This window comes from Bicyclus anynana, chromosome Z, assembly GCF_947172395.1.
Source record: "Bicyclus anynana chromosome Z, ilBicAnyn1.1, whole genome shotgun sequence".
Classification (NCBI taxonomy): Eukaryota; Metazoa; Arthropoda; class Insecta; order Lepidoptera; family Nymphalidae; genus Bicyclus; species Bicyclus anynana.
Genome location: NC_069110.1, coordinates 4,955,222 through 4,979,591, shown reverse-complemented (window position 1 = coordinate 4,979,591; position 24,370 = coordinate 4,955,222). Strand labels below are relative to the sequence as shown.

The 24,370-nt window shown below is 36.3% G+C and overlaps 1 protein-coding gene across 1 annotated transcript in view; it reads left to right on the top strand.

Annotated features, from left to right (window-relative positions):
• The first annotated feature begins 3,648 nt into the window (after positions 1-3,648).
• LOC112042902 (tyrosine-protein phosphatase corkscrew) overlaps positions 3,649-24,370 on the top strand; it is a 60,388-nt gene continuing 39,666 nt past the window's right edge. Inside the window, exons 1-2 of the mRNA XM_024078105.2 lie at positions 3,649-3,974; positions 23,477-23,639. Coding sequence (XP_023933873.1) covers positions 3,664-3,974; positions 23,477-23,639 — 474 coding nt within the window. The 5' untranslated portion in view covers positions 3,649-3,663. The remainder of the gene's footprint in view (positions 3,975-23,476; positions 23,640-24,370) is intronic.

Sequence of the window (24,370 nt, the reverse complement as noted above, 5' to 3'; positions counted from 1 at the left end):
GGACCATCTTTATTATTTTATACACACAATTGTGTCTAAAAGATCGAAATATATGAGTACGTTTCGGGATGTATACCATTTACCTAACACGTTGTACGATAGGTATACCTACTGCTTGGAAAAAATGTCACGTTGTAAGTAGGTATTTGTTGGTGATTGTGAGAAGAGTTAGCGTGTTCCTCAATAGACATCACCTTGAAGTCACTAACCATGAAGCAGGAAGACTTTTTTTATATTATTGAAAATGGACGACACTTGATTGTTATATTTTCTTACTGGAAATCGTAACAATATAGCTTTGTTAGTTAACTTTACAAGTACTTATAAGTAAGTAAAAGATTGTACGGATTTGTCTCAGACCAATTATTGTATAGGACCTGCCTCGCTAGACGTTACTTTTCTGTCAAAGTATATGATCAACGATCTAATGCGATTATAAAAACTGTCTCTATAGAATCAATGTTAAACAGTTGTAATCGTGTTCGTCGGTTAAAGAGCTACGTAAAAATATCTTTTGGTGTAATTGAATTGTGTAAAAAACGGGCAAAAACTTCTAGTTTAGTATAAGATATTTACCAAATCTAAGCTCTTTTTCCTCAGAAAATGACAGACAATTTTGTTCGTGACTATGAGTGCGACACAGGTCCTTCTATATTTGGTCTGAGGGATTTGTAAAAAACGCAAGAAAAATATAGCGACCAAAAATTAAATGGTTTTCTATTTTTTTTTTATTTCTACAATCACTCGAATTGGGAGATAGTGTCCCTGAGGCTTCTTATCGACTGTCATTGTCCACGAAATCACGGCCAGTGACAATCGTTGTAATAACTGCATTTACCGGTATGCACCCAATTTAAGTCTATGTTTGACGGCCCCCGTGTCACAGTGGTATGCGCGGTGGATTTACAAATCCTGGGTTTGATCCCTGGGTTTGAGCCGATTGAGATTTTCTTAATTGATCCAGGTATGTGGCGTGGCTGGTTACCACCGCGGCAAAGACGTACCGCCAAGCGATTTAGCGTTCCGGTACGATGCCGTGTAGAAACTGAAAGGAGTGTCGATTTTCATCCTCCTCCTAACAAGTTAGCCCGTTTCCATCTTAGATTGCATCATCACTTACCATCAGGTGAGATTGTAGTCAATGACTAACTTGTAAAGAATGATAAAAATGAATGCATTGAGTAGACATAACTACTTATAGATGTATAGTAGCAGTTTTTAGTAAGTTAGGCTAAGTATAGAGTAGGTAGGCTACTCATATCAAATGTAATAGAAACAATATTAATTTCGTTTAGTTCATGGAATAAGAGTCCGAAATATATCGATATCAGATAATAAGTTAAGGATTTCATAAATAACTTAATTTAAAAATCATGAATTTTATAAAATTTTCCAAATGTCAGAAACAATGTCACTTGATGTACTAAACGTCAAACAAATTATTAACTAATGTTTTTGTCAAACGCTCAGTTTGGTAAAGGATTAGTTAACGTGACGTCATAAAACAGTTGAAATATAGACCATCATGGCCGACATCGTTTTGTCTCGTATTGTCAAATAAATATTTAAAAATTGAAATATTTATTTAATCACGTCACGATAATGATCAATTTAAGACTTCAAAAAAAGACTTTTAAAAAAGTTTCAAATACAAATGGAATAAAAATTCTAAGTAAGTACTGATGCCCAAGGTTATTGTACATAATATCGAAGCATGTAGTTTTCCACATTAGTAATTTTCTTACGATGACAACAAATTATCTAAAAGTTAAGCATTCAGTTTATGACGCACACTGCTTGTTCATCTAAGCGGATAAAATTATTAGTGACTTACTCTTTCCCGTCCCACCCTACCTACTATAATCATACTGTGTATAAGTCATTCATTTATTATTCAAGCAATACTGTAATTAGCATAAACCTGAGAAATACGAGCAATACTTATATTTTACATTTTATTTTGGCTGGGTTAGGGTAGAAGTAGTAGTACCCCTACCCTACCCCTACCCTACCCCTACCCTACCCCTACAAAAAAAAGTATCCTATGTCCTTCTCCTGGCTCTGAACTACCTCCCTGCCAATAACATCATTGGTCACACATAACAATCGACAATGTGTCCCAGGCAATACAAACACAACTACACAGCGTCTTCGCCAGCGAAGACGAGGTCCCCGGTATCTGACGTCACCCGGACGTGGGCTTTCTTAACTCATGATCTCGGGGCGTTCAGATTGACACACTCAGGGGATAACACCCTTTCAGAACGGCCCCCTAAGCCGAGTCTGAGACGAGACGCCCTTAGAGAGTCGTTCCGCTCATCTCTTCTGCTTCTGCCTTCGGGCCCCATCAGGCGATGCTTCTTCGCTCGCCCAAAACCTCTTGTGACCCCACTGAGGTCTCATTAAGGAGCTTACGGCACTTACACAATCATATGAATGGCTATAGTTATTCAGTACTTGGGAACCTAAGACGTTAAATACAGTCCATCAGTTTACTCAATTGAACTACGATACTTTTTTATTACTCAATAGATAGTATTCATAGTTTTTACTTTGAAATGATTAAATACGCCTCAGTTGCGTTGATATAATTACAACAGCATAGTCAATACATAACATTTAATCATAATTATTAATTACAGCTTAGGAAATGTTGTGGGCTGTGTTCCGTAAGATGAAATCCATAATTGGTACCTATTTTGCGTAATTTTCTAGAGAATATTATAAATGGCAATTATTATCAAATCGATATTTTAGCGCCGAGTTTCTAAGTATTTCGATATCTAGAGTAAGAGATCTATAAAAACTAGAACATACAAAATTACTTTCTAATATGTGTAATCCTTCTAATATTATAAACGCGAAAGTTTGTATGGATGTTTGTTACTCTTTAACGCCGCTACTACTGAAGCGATTGGCTGACATTTAAAGATTTTACTCTGGATTAACACATAGGCTACATAGGCTTTTATCCCGAAAAAATCCATGGTTCCCGGGGGATTTGTGTGGAAATCGTCCACTAGTGCATAATAAAATCATTAATATCAGCTTATCCTAATGGCCTACAGGGCCTAGGCCTTTCTCCATAAGCTTGTAGTACTAAAGATATGGAATTTACCCAGTTTGCTGCTTTAATGCGGGTTGGCTGAAACCTACGTTTAAGTGTTTTCCGAAGCAAGGTGCTGATCCACCAACTTTCCAACTCCGGCCTAAAAATTTGTTGTAAATTTCTGAAAATTAAGAAAAGCTCAGTATTTTCAAGTTGTATTTTAAAGTTCGCGAGGTTGTTAACACAATGTTCTATAGATATAAGAGTATGATAAATATTTACTTTTCTGAAATAATACAATGATTTTTTTTTAAATATAACTAATATTCCCATTCGCTTATCTACTTAAAAGAAAATGAGTGGACACGACAATACTTTCAACGGGCGGGTATCGAATGACGACCGTTCGTTGATGAGTGCGGCCCTTTTTCCGTTGAGCTATTGAAGCTTCAAATAGTGAGATTATATTAATAGAATTATACATAGAGATAAATTATTATACGCCAAACTCATTTTTCGCAATAACGCATATTTAACCGAGCTACAGCCAATCATCAAAAGAGTTTGTCAATATTCTTATATGTCGTGGGTGCACTTAATTAATTTAGTACTCAATGGCAGCTTATGGTCAATGGCATGGCGCGTGTGATCAGTGGCAACCGGTCGACTGCGCATTCGAGTTTGAAACAGCGCGCGAAGCAGATCGCTTTGCGGTTACGGTCGTGTGCGTGATACTTAAGACAAACATTGCTAGTGGTGATTCGAGAGTGATGTCAAAGGATAGTTCCAGGCTGAGCAGGTTGGGGGTCCTGGCTCCCGCTGCGCTCTCCGTGTGTATGGACGCATCGGTACTGGCTGTGCCGGCAGCTGGCGCTATAGTGTCCACAGTCCTGAAGGAACTCAGCAAGGCTTTTATGCTTAAAAAGTACGTACAACCAATAGTCGATATTCATTTATTTCAATTAGGCTTAGTTTACAAGCATTTTCGAAATATCAGGCATTAATATTTCAAGATAATGGTGATAATAATTAGTCGAAAACTTAAAATTTAATTTAGGAGGGTCCCGAGAAGTGCCCACTACATACTCGGCCAGGTTATTCTTTTTTAGTTTATTTAACAAAAAGTAGCCGGTAGCCGGTCATGTAATATGACTTTTCTATAAGCTTGCGTTTAATAAAAACTTTAAACTTATTGGGAGATATGTCAGTTTTCATGTAGCAGTTTATTATAAACCTTACATTTATTCCGTATAAGAAAAGGATGAACATTATATGGTAAATTGCAGAGTCGTGGTAGAGTTATATATTTATATTCTTGTTTTATTAAGCGATAATAACCCTTACGAATAAGAATATATAATTAATGGTCTTTGCTTAATACCGGGAATCTATACTTAAATTTTGTCAATATATACTAACATTACGGGGTTGTGAATTTGAGTTTTTTTTTAATTTTTGTGTTTAGAAAGCCTAGTTATTTGTTAGGGTAATGTAGTGAAACTGCGAGGCGTTTATAAATATATAAAAATTTGCTACCTAAATCTTAGATGGAGCGTAAAATTTCCAGGTGACGCAGTGTTTTTAAATGTGTTGCGGTCATGTTTGCGTAAATATCATTTTAATTATACCTGTGGGTTTTTGTTAGTGACATTATATTTTGATAAAATATCTATTATCAAAATAATATTAAGGCTAATGTCTATTTAGGCTAATGTCTTTTAAAATATACTCGTTAATCATAATGATATTTTAAAGTTAATATATCAAAAAATTCAAATATTTTGGAGATAATATATATGTATGCATGCACTAGCAAACGACCCGCGATTTCACCCGCGTAGTTGCCATTCCCGTGGGAATACGGTGATGATTTATAACCATATCACGCGGATGATGTTGCTTTTCATTAATGAAATTATTTTTAAAGGGTTAAGTTGTATACGAATAAAAGCGTAAGAAATAAACACTCTCATTTTCGCATTTCGCATATCTGGTACTAGTCGTATTAAATGAATTATAGTTAATCAGCTTCTTGGAAGGCATGCACATCATAGATGCAAAAGTTCACTATCTACCCTGAAGAATTTATTATGAACTAGCGGCGCTCGCGACTTCGTCCGCCCTTAGACCTTTTAAATCCATCCCTTACAGTACTATCGCTGTAAAAATGGAGTAACTTACTGTTTTCCCAACATTTCCCTTCAACGCTCTGCTCCTATTGATCGTAGCGTGATGAAAAGTATACTATAACCTGCCTAGGAGTATGAAGAATAATTGTACCAAGTTTCATTAAAATCCGTCAAATAGTTTTTGTTTCTTTATCGAACATACAGACAGAAATTTTACTGCTTGCATATATGGCATCAGTGTCGATCACTAATCACCCGCTGATAGTTATTTTGGAAATATAATTCATGTGCAGAGTTGACCTCTCTACAGATTTTGTGTAATGTTGGCGTATGGTGCCTACCCTGGTAATAAATAAATAAATATACTTAAACAATACACATCACTATCTAGCCCCAAAGTAAGCATACAGAGTAGCTTGTGTTATGGATACTAAGATAGTTGATATTATAATATATTCATATACATTTATATACTACATATAAATACTTATATAATGTATAAATACACACAGACACTGGAAAAAACCCATGCTCATCACACAAATATTTTCCAGTTGTGGGAATCGAACCCACAATGGTAATACCTTATGCACGTCACTGCTCATCGCTGAACGACTTTTACATCACGTCCAAGCATCCAATCTATTAAAAGCACGTTAATGGCGCCCAGTTTCTTATGCGTAAACAAATATCTGGGAGATTATGAGAGTTCTACGTTAATGGACTACATCTAAACTCATCTGTAAATCAATAATGGCTCGTTAGCTCAGTTGGTAGAGCGCCGATTCGAATATAAACTTAAGACACATAAAAAAATCTTAATACATATAAACCCAGTAGGCAGAACGTATCAACCAATGTCAATTTAAAAGGCGTATTTTGAAATTGCTTTTACTTCTACCTGCTCGTTTTTAACCGACTTCCATAAAGGAGGATGTTCAACGGCTGTATGTATGTTTTTCAGGGTTCCAAATGTACGAATATACAAATTTTTCGATCGTTTCTAGTGGGATTGCCTAAGCAATAGGGATGATGACAGTTTTTTAAATTGAATTTAAATTAAGAGTATATTAATAGTAAAGCATTTTTTTAAAAGTAATGGGGTATTTGCGATCATTACTTTCGGAGTTACAGGGATATAAAGGGTCAGATATGCGGCGCTGCCGCGGATCCCTGAAAAAAAAATAATTTTCATCTAATTACGATAAAACGAATTTTAATATATTTTGGAATTTTATAATCTTATTTATTTTGCAAATATCCAGTCAATCTTTGCTTTTTATGTATAAATTACTAGTTACCTTATTTACCCGAATGTATCATAAAAATCAATATATTCAAATAATATCCAGAACTGGCTATCGAGACTTCCAATACTTTTCTTAATTTAATATAATCAGTAGAATAAAATTTCCATTAGTTTGTATAGCCTACTAATGGAAATAGATTTTATTGGATGAATCATTGACATCTGATTCATTTATTTTTATTAATATTTAGTATTTATAGATAACTAGTTTAACGGACAACGTTGGTTCTGTGCAAGTAAAACCGCTTTTGAGAAATGGGGGTGGGGATAGGAGGTGTTCTTTCTAGAAATTTTCAACCCGGTGTTGGGAATTTAGTGGTGTTTCACCCTCGTGCCTCCTCATTAGGCGAAATCATTATTGTATGTACCTATATCTATATACTAATATTATGAAAATATTTGATTGTTCATTTGTATGTGTTGAATAGGCTCTCGAACTACTGAACCAATTTGAAAAAATCTTTCACTGTTGGGAAGCTACACTATCCCCTATCTATCTATAGGCTATTTGATCCCCGCATTCCTACGGGAACGGGAACCACGCGGGTGAAACCGCGCACCATCTGCTAGTTTTTTTATAAATTAACTAGCGGAAAAATAGATGTTGGCCTATTCTCATAGATACCGGATAAGCACAAAAAATTTCATCAAAATCGGTTAAGCCGTTTCGGAGGAGTATGGCAACGAAAACTGTGACACGAGAATTTTATATATTAGATGTTATAAGAATAACAATAACAATTCCTTACCTTATAATTCCTTACCTCTTACAAGTATGAGATAATAAACAAAAAAAAAACATTTAAATTAATCTAACCGTTTCGGAGGACTTGGATTACAAAGATTGTAACATGTTTTTTTTATATTTTTATTAATTTAGTATTTCTATTAGGTTTATTTCATCAGTTTTATTTATGAATCTACTTACGTGCATTAACTATACGAACAAGAGTATATTTTTGTGTAGTAGGTACTTGTTTATGATATTACGATGTTATTTTATCGAAGGCTTTGACTAATCAAACCCACACACATTGGGTAGACGGTAGACTTAATTGAAAACATATTATTGTTATGTGGCTTCTTTTTTGCTAATTATATTCAATATTGAGTAGTCTCATTCAGTCATTCATTCAGAACATTGCTAAGTAATGTATGTTATCAACTATTATCACTGGTGAGCTCGAGCTCGAGCATTAGTCCACTGGCCCAATGCGGATTGGCAGACTTCACACACGCAGAAAATTAAGAAAATTTTCAGGTATGTAGGTTTTCTCACGATGTTTTTCCTTCACCGTTTGAGACACAACTGAAAAGATGGTGGTGCATGTCCCGGACCGGATTCGAACCTACGCCCTCCGGAATACACTGGGCTATCATGGCTCTCAATAATGACTTTTACTCGTATGTCAGGATTCTTTACATCAGAAAAACGCTGAAATCTTCAGAGTAAAAAAGATAGAAGAAATAAGAAATGTTTATTAGATTAGCTTATCGGATCTTACTCTGTAGCCATTTGGCACATCGATTCTCTTTCTACAAACGCTAAGCCCTTATTCGCACGAGAGTTTTTTTGATGGACGTTAAAAAAGCATTCAAATATAGTATAAACTTTAATAAATGTTATTTACAACGCCCAAAATTTAAAATGCAACACTGCTCGTGTTTTAAAAACGCTTTCGTGTGAACATATAATTTGGAATGCATTTGTATTAACAGAAACGTCCGTTAAAAAACTCTTGTACGAATGAGGGCTAACACCTCGAAAATTAAAAAAAATATGGGAATGGCATTCACTATAGACATGTCACGTGATCCAGTTATCGATCGGTTCCTTCATTCCCATACATTTTGTTTCGAAACGTTAGCGTATGTAGAAAGAGAATGAACGTGCCACGTGGCTGCAAGACTATCAGTTAAATCTCGATCACATCGGTATTCAAACACTAAAGAAATTGCATCTCAACCTAATTAACTCGCTTCGACTAACTTAACTGAAAAGAAATGTATGACAACAATTTTTTACTCCTTTAGCAAAAGATTACCTCGGTTGCAAAACATTCTCCAACATAAGTGTTGAGCTGTATATGCCTGTAATTTTACTGCCAATGCCAAACCCTTCTGACCCAAAAACGTTATCAAGTTAAGTGGCGCAGTAATAGGTATGACGTCAGTACTTTCCCCAGCTGCGTCATTGGTTATGCACTCGTATCTGTAAGCAATGGATAGGTAATGAGTTTATGTCATGTGACTTTGGTTCGTCTTTGGATCTCCTCACTTCTGATTCGATCACGCAAAGAAACTCCAAGCATGCTAAAAAGCAGGAACTTTCTGTTCATTTCCTCACACTAAGTCATAAGGGACGGTAGGATGCCATTACCAGTGGGACACTAGGCATGACCAATGGCTTTACGTGCTAATATATTCATGAAATTTCATATGGAGATGTCTACGTGACTGCTATGTGCAATATAATCAACAAGCCATATTAGACGCATGATCGCACTATTTACATATACCGGCTTAAGATTACCATACACATGCCATGCTTTACATTAATTAATTATCTATTGTATTTAACCATATAGTATGTAATACAGGGTGCTCGGGAGTATTCCCCATAACTCTTTAAACAAAAATTAGTTTAAAATGTATTAGGAATATGTATTCTAAAATGAATATTTTCGGAGTAAATAATATTTCTTTTATAAATAGATCTTAAAATGTTTCCCTCATACGCATCCATAAAATAATGACGTATTTATATTTTAAAATGCAACGTTGTCGCTTTGTTATATAAACGCGTGTGTTACATGGATAGTCGGTATTATTTAAATTACTTTGTATGAAATTTTCAATACTCTCCGACAATTTTCCAGGTAACCTTTATTTTGCACCATATGACTGTAAACTTATACTACCTACATACTGTTAAGGAATGTGCCAACAATATGACTAATAATTCAAAATTAAAACGCGTACATAACGTATCTGGTAAATTCAGTTTAGTAACCGAATGTTTTGTTTATTAAAGGCCCGATCTCAAGTTACGAGTTACTTAGAACGGTCGAGCATTCAGAGAATTAGTATTTTGAAATATCAATTTAATTGAAAGTCAACATAAATGGGAAGCTATGAAAAAGCGAACTCCTACAACTATTGGAAAATATTTTACTTTTACGAAGAAAATGTCGGAATGGTTTTATTTTAAATCATATAAAAGGTTCAATTTGTAATAAAATCTGGTATTTTCTTCTCAAGCAGTTGAGAATTTTCATAAGAAGTTCACAATAATGTTAAACAGTTCATTGACCATTCTAAATAAACTATATTATGACAAGTAACAATATAATCTTTAACTAAATATTTATAGTTATCCTTTAATTAACTGTATAGATACTCACTTGCAATGCAATTATAGCTGTACAATTTTTTTATGCAAAGGTTTCCAGACGCAGGAATAAATTCTAAAGCCATATACGAACACAAAACCTCCTTTCTGGTAGGCGGTTAAAAATACTACACATTTTGTACACCAAGAAAGACTGTGACTGAAACTTGCCTAAAATTGTTTCTCTTTACTTCGTAGCTTTCCATTTTTAATTATCATAATCATTTTCATTAGCCGATTAACGTCTTCTTTGGACTTACATAAATAACGATCGTGAGCCGCCTACATCTAGCGAATTCCTGCGATTCGCTTTATGTCGTCATTCCACCTGGTGAGGGGTCGACCAATACATCACATTTATACCCCAACGTCTATTGGCTCTTCAAACTATGTGCTAACCACTGCCATTTCAGCTTCGCGCTTCTTCTGCGAATCTCCTCGCATCTGATTTGATCACGCAGAGATACTTCGAGCATAGCTCAGCCCATCACCCGCGTCTTAGAACCATCGGGGTTAGCAGCGGTATCTCTGCCGGAGATTATTAACACCTTTTGCTCCGATACTGTAACCGCTGTCAGAGCCAGGAATAAATGGGACTGCCGGGATCTAAGGAGTGTTGTTCGGTCCTTAACAAAGTTTTGCCAGGTACTGACTATACTGTCATGCGGATTGGTTTGCGCAAAGCTAGATTTTTAGAGACCGCCATTTGATGGTTGCCAGACCTTGGCCAGTCCATCTGCAGGGTGCACCAGGAGCAGGTGAGGTTGGCAGTTGGGGACACTGCCAACCTCACCTGCTCCTGGTAAAACCCCTATATATTATCAAACTGATATACTTTACAGGCAAAAGAGTAAGCCTCAAGCAATTCGAAACCATTTTTGTAACTTTATAAAAAACCGGTTTGGAGCACATCGGTTGGATGGTTTCATTGTCTTGACGGACATAAGTAGAAGTTATTTTAATGTACACTGATAATAATCACGTGACGAGCTTATAAGTATTTTACAAAAACAATTTTTATTTTTATTCTTTACAAGTTAGCCCTTGACTACAATATCACATGATGATAATTAATGATGCAATCTAAGATGGAAGCGGGCCAACTTGTTAGGAGGATTATGAAAATCCACACCCCTTTCGGTTTCTACTCGACATCATACCGGAACGCTAAATCGCTTGGCGGTACATCTTTGTCGGTAGGGTGGTAACTAGCCACGGCCAAAGCTTTACCAGGCAGACCTGGACAAATTAAGAAAACCTCAATTGGCCCAGCCGGGGATCGAACCCAGGACCCCCGTCTTGTAAGTCCACTGCGCCACGGAGGCCGACATTTATGTACCTACGGGATAATCTTTGGATTTACAGAACCGAATTTCAAAATTTCTTTTACCAATAGAAAGCAGAAGCTACATTATTATTATTATTATTATTAGTTAAAAGTGTCAAATTAATTATCATTATCCGCCGTATATCCACGGAAACGGGAACGGTGTATAAAATTAATTACTAAGTAATGCCGAATCATTTGTTATTGATGTTAATGCTACTTATGTCTGCGTGCATGGGAAAAAATATTAATATTCGTTCAATACGTGTTCAATTGCATTAAATACGAGGGTTTTTATACCATTTAGCCCTCATTCGCAAGAGAGTTTTTTAACGGACGTTAAAAGGGTTCGAATACAACAAACGCTAGTAAATTATGCCAAGTATTATGTTCATACGACAGGGTTTTTAAAACACGACCCTTTTTTCGAGCAGTGTTGCATTTTCAATTTTGGGCGTTGGAAATCATAATCAAAAAATAAAACATTTTTTAGCATAAGGGTCAAAGCGGCCTCGTGCGGATACTCGCCTCTTGTTCTAAGCCAGCACATCGGCACAAGAGGCGGACAGCATTTAAGAATTTGGTTCCGTACGCGCCTGTGCAATGTGCTAACACTGTCGACGTCGAAGGTGCAATGTGCTGCACAGTCGATAGCCGTCTGTGCAATGTGTTAGCGCGGTCGGTAACGCCGGAGAATATATAACATAGGAAACCCCAACGGAACTTCCACCTCTGTTTACGCCGAGGACCTGGACCCCGAACATCATACGGGAAAACTTGTATATATACTTCGAAGCCTTAAACACTTCGTTAGCGTGATGTAGGACCTCGAACATTACTGTGAAAACGCATTTTCCATAAATCAGCGCCACCTTGTATCGGCTTTGGAAAACTCTCACCAGTTAGTTTTCCAGAACTGATCGGGAGGATATGACCGACACAATTATTGTTAGTAATATTATCAGTGGAACACACTTTTATGATTCGTGTAATTAATAAATAAATAAAGTAAATAATAACTAAATTGTTATTAAAAATAAGAATATAATTCGTAATAAAGTTAAATAAAATATAATATAAAAGTAAAATAAAATATAAAAGTTTTAATGTTGTTTAAAGACATAAATATAAGGCTACCTTACCCTTAGCAAAATCGATCCAGCCATTTAAGCGTGGTGGGATGACCAAGGGAAATACAGATTTCTATGCTAATATTATAAAGAGGTAAAGTTTTTGTGGTTGTAGGAGTAATCTCTGGATCTACTGGACCGATTTGAAAAATTCTTTTACCATTAGTAAGCTACATTATTGCCGAGTGTCATAGGCTATGTTTGATCCCCATATTCAAACGGGAACGGGAACTACGTAATTGAAAGCGCGGGGCGTCATATAGCCGAATTTCTGCGTCTTTTAGAAATTTTGTGTTATCTCCGAAACTATTTCTCTAATTAACATACTGTAAAGCGCAAAACTTATCTCCATAATATCCCTGTAATTATTAAATAATTTATTTTGATAAGGATTTAAGTTTAGTAGTATAAATAATGACATAAACCTAAGTATATAAAATTAATATTTTTTAAAACACTAAAGGTGTTATATCTGCTAAAATATAGAAGATAGATATATGGTGTCGCGGATTTTTTTGTAGAACTTTTCAAGGTACATAAAGCCTCCATACATTGATTTCAATTTTACACAATGGATAAGGCAGCGCATGCGAATAAGTCTGTTTATGATGAATCGGTCCGACCTGTATGATAAAAACTATGATAACTCTGCTAATATGTACGATACCTATATAAAATATAGACAATAGCACTCCTCGATAATGTAGCATTCTAGTGAAAGAAATTTTGAAATCGGATCAGTAGTTCTGAAGATTACCCCATTTAAAGAATGTTAAATTGTTAGCATAAATTTAAAAAAAAATTTTTTTTTTAATGTAATTAAAAAAAAACTCTCGTGCGAATGAGGGCTTATGTTGGCGAGTGTAATGACGAAACTGTGTGACAAAACAAATAGCGGCGTCCACTTCCTAAAGCGGTGTCAGTGGGCAAAATGTGTTTCGTGACGAAACAGAACAGTGGAGGTCGCCTTAGCGGAGGCGGTACGAAGGCCACTTGGTCTCTTGATATACTATATCACTGCCAACCACATGGTATAGGTAAATACTCTATGAAGAGGGTTTTGTTTCGGTTAAAGTACGGAGAGCTATTGAATAAGTGCGTTGGTATATGAAACCGAAAGAGTGCCAGCGATTAAAAAACGAATTATTAGCTAAATTATGTTGTAACTGGTTGACATGTGAGGGTTTTTGGTAAAAGGGGTTCGTTATCAAACGCTTTTTTTTTTTTTTTTACAAGTAAGCCCTTGACTACCATCTCACCTGATGGTAAGTGATGATGCAGTCTAAGATGGAAGCGGGCTAACTTGTTAGGAGAAGGATGAAAATCCACACTCTTTTCGGTTTCTACACGACATCGTACCGGAACGCTAAATCGCCTTGGTACGTCTTTGTCTCCCGACAAACTAGGTGGTAACTAGCTACGATCGAAGCCTCCCACCAGCCAGACCTGGACCAATTAAGAAAACCTCAATCGGCCCAGCCGGGGATCGAACCCAGGACTTCCGTCTTGTAAATCCACCGCGCATACCACTGCGCCATGGAGGCTGTCAATTTTATCAGGCTTCTTTTTTATCATTGTAAATATAACAATGCTTTCTATTCTGACGTTACTTTATTTTACAAACACAATGTCCTGTCACCTTACAAGTTGATAAAGCAAAATCCATATCATAAAATAGTAAGTAGCACATGTAACAGCCAACTGGTTTACCTTCTTATACAGCAACCAGCTGATTTCGCGCGATTTCACCCGCATGGTTCCCGTTTCAGTAGGAATATGGGGATGATATAAAAGCCTATAGCCTTCCTCGATAAATGGGCTATCTAACACTGAATTTTTTTTTTAAATCAGACCAGTAAGTTCTGAGATTAACGCGTTCAATCAAACAAACAAACTCTTCAGCTTTATAATATTAGTATAGACTGTCAAAACAACCATAAATGTTGCCCCATATGTTGTTAAGTAAAAAACCATCGTACTAATTGAGCAATACTTCGAAGGCATGCATCTTCTTACATAGCGCCTGCGCTTGTCTACCTACAGCACGCCACTGCACGGTGGTAGTACTTCCCCGGTTACATTGTCACAAAGAGCTCTTCTACCCACTACTTGTGAAACAGCTACGCACTTCCTGTTTAGTGCACCCAGAAATGTAATACATTTTCCATTCAGTACACGTTTGATCATCTTCAAGTCAAGGAACGAGGAAAATCGGTAACTCAATTTCAAAACAACAATCCGACGTTTAGAGGTTTCTGATTTTTTACTCTTAATTATAATATGTGGCATCGGTTAGGGTGTCGTCGTCGTCATAAACCCATATTCGGCTCACTGCTGAGCTCGAGTCTCCTCTCAGAATGAGAGGGGTTAGGCCAATAGTCTACCACGCTGGCCCAATGCGGCAGACTTCACACACGCAGAGAATTAAGATAATTCTCTGGTGAGCAGGTTTCCTCACGATGTTTTTCCTTCACCGATTGAGACACGTGATATTTAATTTCTCAAAATGCACACAACTGTAAAGTTGGAGGTGCATGCCCCGGACCGGATTCGAACCCACACCCTTCGGAATCGGAGGCAGAGGTCATATCCACTGGGCTATCACAACTCTAAATACTCTATATACTCTGGGCTATAGGATGTCGTACTCATATGTATTTTATTAGTAGGCTCTGAGTCTCATTGCTTCAAAAGATTTTGCTAGACCCATACAAACATTGTCTCAGTAAATTGTTTGAAGGTGCCAAAGGCAAGCGTAAAGTAAAATAATCCATAAGATTCAATAGTTGTGGACAAAAAAACTAGAGACGATAGCTCAGGATATGAACACTGCCTTCGAGGGCGTACGTTCGAATCCGTTCCGGGCAGGTACCTTCAACTTTTCAGTTATGTGCACTTTAAAAAAATGAATAATACCAGAGAATTTTCTCAATTCTCTGCGTGTGTGAAGTCTGCCAATCCGCATTGGGCCAGCGTGGTGGACCATTGGCCTAACTCCTCTCATTCTGAGAGGAGACTCGAGCTCAGCTGTTAGCCGAATATAGGTTGATACTTTGAAGTTTTTTATTATATTCTTTCTCAATAAAATAAACTTACTTTTTATAGGCAAATATTGATTATTATTGGTCTATTGCGATATTAATTTACGTAATTGTATAATTTAAACTTATATAATTTATTTAACTAGCTCATTATAAAAAACAGTTTTATAAATATTAGTGCAGAAAAAAATTAAAATATATAGAGCTTTTGTTTTTGCAAAAATAAAAATCGGAAGAGGAAAAACTTGAAATGGAAATTCTGCTATTTCTGAACAGTTATTAATTTGAATTGGAAGAGCAAAATAAAATATATTCCAAGGAAAGTCTGTTCAAAGACTTAATCAAAAGTAAGTTAAAGTGCTTCTACTCATAATAAATTAATGTACTTGACACATTTATATAACTTTATTTTAATTAGACGGACAAGGTTTTAAAATAATTAACATTTGAATTTTTTAATAGACTATTACTTGCAGTTGTTGACAAAACCATTTCTAGATAGATTACATAATGATACGTTCCACGCTAAACAGTTAGAGGTACGTACATACTGGAAAATAAGATAAGAAGTAATTAGTTATTATACAGGTACTTGCTTATAGGTTAGTTGGTTATTTCATGGTTATTTAAAAAAAATTTCAAACCATATTCGGCTCACTGCTGAGCTCGAGTCTCCTCTCAGAATGAGAGAGGTTAGGCCAATAGTCCACCACGCTGGCCCAATGCGGATTGGCAGACTTGACACACGCAGAGAATTAAGAAAATTCTCTGGTGTGCAGTTTGAGACACGTGATATTTAATTTCTTAAAATGCACACAACTGTAAAGTTGGAGGTGCATGCCTTGGACTGGATTCGAACCTACACCCTCCGGAATCGGCCATTAAAAAAATACGAATGAACTTAACTAAACAAAGCCAAACTACCATTTATTTTCATATTTTTACTACATTACATTAAGAAAGAAAGAAAAAGAAAGAAAATAAATTTATTCAAATTTAAAAGTTACAAACAGTATCCTTAACTAAAGACAGCATGTCTGTCTGTAACCCTTAAAAAAGAAAGGGTTTACAGCTCAGCATATAACGTGTACTATATATATATTACATTACATACACTACATGATCTTTCAAAGACATCCCCATTCCCCTTACATCTTTCAAAGACCTATCTAACGATAACCCACACTATGATATAAATGAGTAAAAAAAATATTATCTTCACTTTACATGTAGGGAAGGTACCCCAAAAAAACATTTTAGAAGATCTTACTTTACGACTTTGATCACATTTTTAATGTACTCATGCTAAATTACAACTTTCTAGTAGTAATACTTGTAGTCTCTGTGCTAAAACGCGGACAGACGGACAGACAGAGCGAAACTATAAGGGTTCCTTGTGGACTACGGAACCCTAAAACTTACCATTAGATCACTCAATACAAGTAATTATACGTAATAGGTAATAGTATAGATGTAATACAGCGAAGTAAATGCACTCTTCGCAAAAGAAAATGTGTATTTATCGAATAGCCTGTAATCACATCTTTGTTAGTAATTCACTTTTTTTGTTAATGTTGAATTATACATAGGTTTATTTGCACACGACTCATGTAATGTTAGGTTAACCATCCAGGATTAAACTGATAGACAGTTAGGACTATAATAAGGACTAGTCTATAAGGACCTAGGACCTAGAGTCGTGATAGCCTAGTGGATATGACCTCTGCCTCCGATTCCGGAGGGTGTGGGCTCGAATCCGGTCCGAGGCATGCACCTCCAACTTTTCAGTTGTGTGCATTTTAAGAAATTAAATATCACGTGTCTCAATCGGTGAAGTAAAACATCGTGAGGAAACCTGCATACCAGAGAATTATCTTAATTCTTTGCGAGTGTGAAGTCTGCCAATCCGCATTGGGCCAGCGTGGTGGACTAATGGCCTTGCCCCTCTCATTCTGAGAGGAGACTCGAGCTCAGCAGTGAGCCGAATATGGGTTGATGACGACTATAAGGACCTATAAAGGAATACCAAAGTTAAGTTAATATAAAGAGCCTTTGATCAGCTCCATGGCCTTATATAACATAAAAAAAAATACTTTTAAATCGGTTCAGAGGTAGGTAAGTAAGGTAAGGTAGGTTTGAATCTGTCTGTTTCATTTATAATTATAAATGGAACTAGCGGACGCCCGCGACTTCATCCGCCCTTAGACCTACTTCATCATTATCAACCCATATTCGGCTCACTGCGGAGCTCGAATCTCCTCTCAGAATGAGAGGGGTTAGGCCAATAGTCCACCACGCTAGCCCAATGCGGATTGGCAGACTTCACACGCGCAGAGAATTAAGAAAATTCTCTGGTATGCAGGTTTCCTCACGATGTTGAGTTGAGTGCCTTTACAGATTGAGACACGTGATACTTAATTTCTTTAATGCACACAACTGAAAAGTGTGAGGTGCATGCCTCGGACCGGATTCGAACACCCACCCGCCGAAATCGGAGACAGAGGTCATAGCCCTTAGGCTATCACGGCTCTAAAAAAAAAGAAATATATGGATACCCTATTGATTCTTTGCATTCAGACGTTGATTAAATTTCAACACGCCGCGATGCGACAGCGCCTTCATGTAGATGCTAGTCGCTGACCCTGGAGTTGCTGCTATCTTGTCAATATTGGTAGACCTCCAAAAATGCGTAAAGTGGCTCTGTAATTTCCGTGTAACTTACCTACTTTAAATACTTTACTGCGCTGGATGAGTTTACAAGGGCATAGCATGACAGTTGTGATAGGTTTATGACAGGAAGATTTGTTTTACATACAATTACGATCAATAAAAGAAGGTAAGTGCAGCAAAACAAAGCCATTATGTAACGTATACAAGTTTATCGAATACTAGCCGATGCCCGCGACTTCGTCCGCGTGAAACGCGATGTAAACTTTTAAGTACCCCTACCCTACCCCTAGCCAACCCCTAGCCTACCCCCACCCTACTCCTACCTATCCCTACACTACTTTTCACCTTGTTGGTTGATTTTTTACACCTTGTGTCCGAAAAACCCAAATATCTTACGGAACCCTATTTTTTACAAAATATAATTTAGCCTATGTTATGTTGTGGATAATGTAGCTTTCGAATGGTAAAAGAATTTTTAAAATCAGTCCAGTAGTTTTTGAGCCTATTCATTACAATCAAACAAACAAACAAACAAACAAACATACAAACAAACAAAGTTTTCCTCTTTATAATATTAGTATAGATAATCGAATTCCACTTGTTTGTCCATTTACGTTGTCTCCAAAAAAAAGCGATTGCAATTTTGTCAGAAACTTTGCTCGGAGTAATACGCAGGCTCCCCTTTGATGTTGGAAGTAAACAAAAATAGTAATGAAGATTATGTCTGAAGTCACGTCCTCTGCATTTCGTTTAGGTCTTATCAACTAACTCAAAATAAGAAGGAGGCAATAAGCGCTTGACTAATGCGGAAATTAGTAAATTGGTAGACTTTACCGCTATGGGAACGTTATAAAGAACTTAAAACACAACGGTATTCCTCCATATATTTTTGTCCAGTCAAATGCATTGTTGACCAGTAGGTTTAAGTAACTTTATTTTCCATATTTGATTGATTGATTTGATGTATTATTAGTTAAATTTAAATGTACATTGCGAATATTCTTCTTCTTTCTTCTTTCAAAAATTCTTCCAAGTATTTATCTTGTTCCTGCAAAAGTAAGAAATAAATAGGTACCTACATAATAGGTATTTGCAGTTTAATTTATATTACATTCCCTAACATCAATATAACAGTGACATAGATAAGTTTCCACAAAAGATAAAAGTAGATAGATACCTAGGTATTCTACAATCAGTCAATACTCTACATACAGTGCAGATACTTATCGACGACTTGCAAAGTTTATTGCTCTTTGTGTCTGGAGCGCGACGTTTTAAATCCATTAATTATACAATTTCTGCTATCAGTGATACTATCCGTTCATTATTTACGTCAAGTACACACTTACTTGGTAGTGGTGGTAGTGCTATACACAAAAAAAAATATGTACCTCCGCAAAAAGCTATTTTGAGTAAGTATTTTTTTTACTTGGTCGCTAACTATGAGTCTCAAAAGGCTCAGAGTCACACAGCGAGCGATGGAGTGAGCTAAGTTCGGAGTATCCCTGTGTGATCGAATCAGAAATAAGGAGATCCGCAGAAGAACCAAAGTCGCTGAAATAGCTCATCAAGTCACGAAGCTGTAGTGATACGTTGGGGCCCTAAACTGCTGGAATTTCGCAACAATTTCTCGCAAATAGCTAAATATTTAAAAAACTAATTACTTTAAATGTTTGAGCTTAAAAACTGAATGGTACATTTATTGGTGAGCAAAAATTTAAATAGGTTTTTAGCTTATTTTAATTGGCCAACGTATTTCATCAGTCGGTTTAAACAAACCATAGCGCTAAATAGTCCAAAGGTGTTAAAATATATCGGTTTATAACATCGATCTATTACTTACGTCAGTGGTTAATAGCTTTGTTATTCTAGTGGCTACTGTCTTTAGCGTGCGAGCCGTAATAGCCCAGTGGATATGACCTCTGCCTAAAAATGAAATACTCAATGAAATATTAAGTATTTCATTTTTACGAGGATTTGTCAGTCTATTTGTTATGTTACTGGCATGCCCAACACGCGTGGCCGTTGGTCACAGATATTATCATCTGACGGGTAATTACAAATACAAAACAGCAACCAATCAGCATAAGAGCAGCGTGGTGGGCGCTTCAATTCGTCTCTCCACTAAAGTCAGCCATTGACGGTCAATTATTCTCACGTTTCTGCAGCGCAAACGGCGGAGAAGACGTTTCATAAGTCGAGCCGTCATGCACGCAGCAACCAATACACGATCAGTTATAGTCGTGGGTGCAGAAACTTGAGAATAATTGACCGTCAATGGCGTGCATAGGAAGTGAGGCGTGGGTCTACAGTGAGCCTTCTAAAAGACTGCACGGCTATTCTCTAACGATGTTTTGTATAACTCGCAAGTGCGAGTTTCGAGTTCACCGCTATCTTTCTCATTCTATAGTATCGTGTTAAACAGAGATAGAGGTGAATTCGAAACTCGCTCTTGCGAGTTATAGAAATATCGTTACAGAATAGCCTAGCTGATCATGGTGATGATACAATATACTTGTTTATAAACATTAGGTATACGTATAAATAGAATCTAAACTATAGCTTCGGGGCAGGGACTTCTAGAGAAACCGTTGCGGCAACCGGTTATATCGATGTAATAATAATCACGCATGACACGCAAACGTGAAAATCCTCACAGTGTATTATTATACTAGTAGACGCCTCAGCGGTTTCACCCGCGTAGTTCCCGTTCCCGTAAGGATACGGGGATAAACTAGCCCATAGCCTTCCTCAATAAATGGGCTATTTAACACTGACTAGGTTTGAAAAAAAAAAAAGCAAAGATTGTCTGGATATTTGCAAAATAAATAAGATTATAAAATTTCAAAATTTATTATTATCTATATATTAATTAGATGAAAATTCATACAGTATTCGATTACACATTAAATGTGACATTTTTTAATATGTGAACTATAAGCATTAACGCATAAATAACAAAGATATTGGTAATTTTGTTTGAGCACCCATACAAATCTAACGATCATTATGTACCTACGACGAAATTATCATTAGTTCGTACCATTTTGTATGGGGCGTTTTTCAGGGACAAGTGGTAGTGCCGCAAATCTGATCATTTAAATCCCTGTAGCTCCGAAAGTAATGATCGCAGATACCCTGTTACTTTTACAAAATTGCTTTACGATACTCTTAATTTATATACAATTTAAAAAACTGTCATCATCCCTACTGTAGAATTATAATGTAGATTTCTGGCTTATTAAATATTTAAGGCTTATATCAAAGCTTTAGTAGATAATATCAACGCACACGTTAGTAGGACGATAATAAATTATATAACCATTGAAAAAAAGTGTCAACTAGCCTATTTTATGTATGGTTGCTGCGTCTTTTAAGTGCAGTTAGCGGATTATGAAGATCTACATAAAGTAAATGATTCCCTTGAACAATACCTATGCCTTAGAAATTTATTAGTGTTACTTAGTAAATTACCCACGTGTTTGCGGCCATTAATTATTAATTTATGTATTACGAGGCATTTATCTTATTTATTCCAGCCCGTATGTACATACAATACATATTTGAACAGCATTAACTACAAATTATCATTTTGTTGTGAGCGAATGAAAACGTGATCAATATTCTCACGATATATGAATGTACTTAATGAATGATTTTATGCCTATGATTATTATTATTTTTTCTATTATTTATTTATATGTACTTTATTTAATTTTTAACAATGTCAATACAAAATATAATATAAAACACTATTAATAATTTATAAAAAAAATACCTCCCGGTGCGGGACATTTGAGTGCCCAAGCAACCGGAACCTCCTTACAAGACGCGCCGTCTCAAGAATTACTGCCTTCTGTATTCTGTATCACTGTCTTTCTTTTCGCTAAGAGACCATTGACTGAAACAAATATCGCAACCATAATAATAGACTCAACAATCCACATGAAGGTAATCTCATGAGCAAGGTGACTGACTTTTGATAGATTTTCCTTTTCGGCTTTAACCAGATTATCGTCATGTGGAACAGTACCTAATATCAACAATTATTGCACGGCGCACCGACCATTCAACTAGCACTAGATCAGGTCTATTATTATGCGTATGATTATATACTATTATTAATATATTAAAATTATTGCTAGTTTACTTAACTTCCAGTTTTCCAATACCTACTTTAAATTCTATATTTTATAATAGTTTGCAAAACTGTCATCAATTAGAAGTCGTTGGTTCCAGTCCAGTTTTGGCCACAAGGTCAGAAAAGTTTACGATGCTAGTGTTTAGTGCCTAAAAAAATCATCTGCTTTGATTTTGCCAGGCTTTATAGGCAGTTTCTTAGGGTCTATCCAGTTCTGATTTCTCCCACCATCCAAAAAGTATGCCACATTTTGGCTTGTGGAAGAGGGGGCCAAGGCTTCGGCTGTGGCTAGTTACCACCCTACCGGCAAAGAAGTACCGCCGGTAAGTACGTATATATCGTTCCCGTACGATGTCGTGTAGAAACCGAATGGGGTGAGAATTTTCATCCTCCTCCTAACAAGTTAGCCCGTTTTCATCTTAGATTGCATCATCGTTTACCATCAGGTAAGAGATTGTAGACAAGGGATAACTAGTAAAAAAAAACATAGGTAGGTATAGGTAGTACGATAAATAATATGACACATATCGAAAAACGGACGCAGTTTTCGATCGCGGTCCATCTTCACGTGGGTAAACCCAAAGTCATTCATTTCCTAAAATTATACGTTTGATGGGAGAAATTCCCGTTATACTGCTGGCAGTCAGTTGCAGTTATAAGAAGCTTTGGGGAAAATTGCGATCAAATTATTGGTCTAGTCATCAATTGTAGCAATTTTTGGGACTGTTATGAAATCCAAGCACTCTATTTACGCAATATTATTGTGGTTTTATTTCATCGTCCAGGAACAGTTTTCTAGTGTGAATACAAAAGCTGATTAATTATGTAACTATTCATCATAAGTCAGTCTCATGATACTATTTACTTATGACTTGCAGTGGCACGCGACTTTAGTCCACCAAAAAATCGATTTTTAGATAATAAAATAGTTTGTATATCCACCAAATTGAACTTTTCTAGCAATTACCAAAAACCCTTGACAAATTATATACTTACTTAAACTTTTTTCATGAATTACTCTATTTATTCGTGAAAATAATATGAAAATCCTTTCAGCAGTTTATGAGTTCATGGCAAATACATAGACAGACAGAAGCGCAGTTTGTTTTATACTGTTTACAGATTACTATCTAATTTTATAGTATGTAGACTTATCGTCATTCATCTTCATTATCAGCCATATAATATAATCATTACAACAACCAGGCTGATCTAACTTAATGAGGACATGATTACAGCTTAGATCTCGCCTTTCCGGAAATACTAATGGCATTTTGTTTAAATTACAGATGGTTCCACGGTATCATGTCGGCAAAAGAAGCGGAACATTTGATGATGGAAAAAGGAAAGAATGGCTCTTTCCTGGTACGCGAGTCGCTTACTCACCCTGGAGAGTACGTGCTATCAGTGCGCGTGCGCGGCCGGGTCAGTCACGTCATGATTAGAAAACAGGTAAGTTTAAATATATTATGACAATATAATAATAACAGCGAAGTATTGGTAGACCACCACCAGGTGGACTGACGACATCAAGCGTGTCGCAGGTGATTCGCTGGATGTATGAGACTCGCTATTGTGATGTTTGGAAGTCCCTACAAAAGGCTAATGCCCTACAGTAAACATCCATCAGCTGGTACCTATGATGATGATGATGACAACATCTCTAGCTATTTTTTAATTGAGAAAGATAAACTTATCCTAATAACTATACAAATCATGGCCATGTGGAATGGTGGCAAGAATACTGGTTGCATTTCAGCGTTGGACAGCCCGATCCTTTGCGAAAAAAGCTATCACTTTGGTCACCAGTCGGGTCAACTAGCCGCGGTGAAATAACTCGGAGATTTTTTTGGCATTGCGATTTCATGGTCAAAAGGTCTCCATATCAAAAGAAACAAATATGCAACTCTCGGTCTGAACCAATTTAGAAGTTATAAAATTCTAAGCTGAATCCAGTACTTCTCTGTTAAAAATTACAGCATTACCAACCAGGCCAGAGAGATCGTCAGAGGTTTATGAAATTTCTTTATTTAAGTATGTCCTATGAAAAAGTGAGAAAAAACCCATTAATATTTTTGTAGAGAAAATAATGAAGACTAAGTAAAAACTTAAAACAATGTGTCAATTTCCTGTCGGCATGATGAACGCATGAAAAGCAATTAATGGTTTGGACATGAACAAAG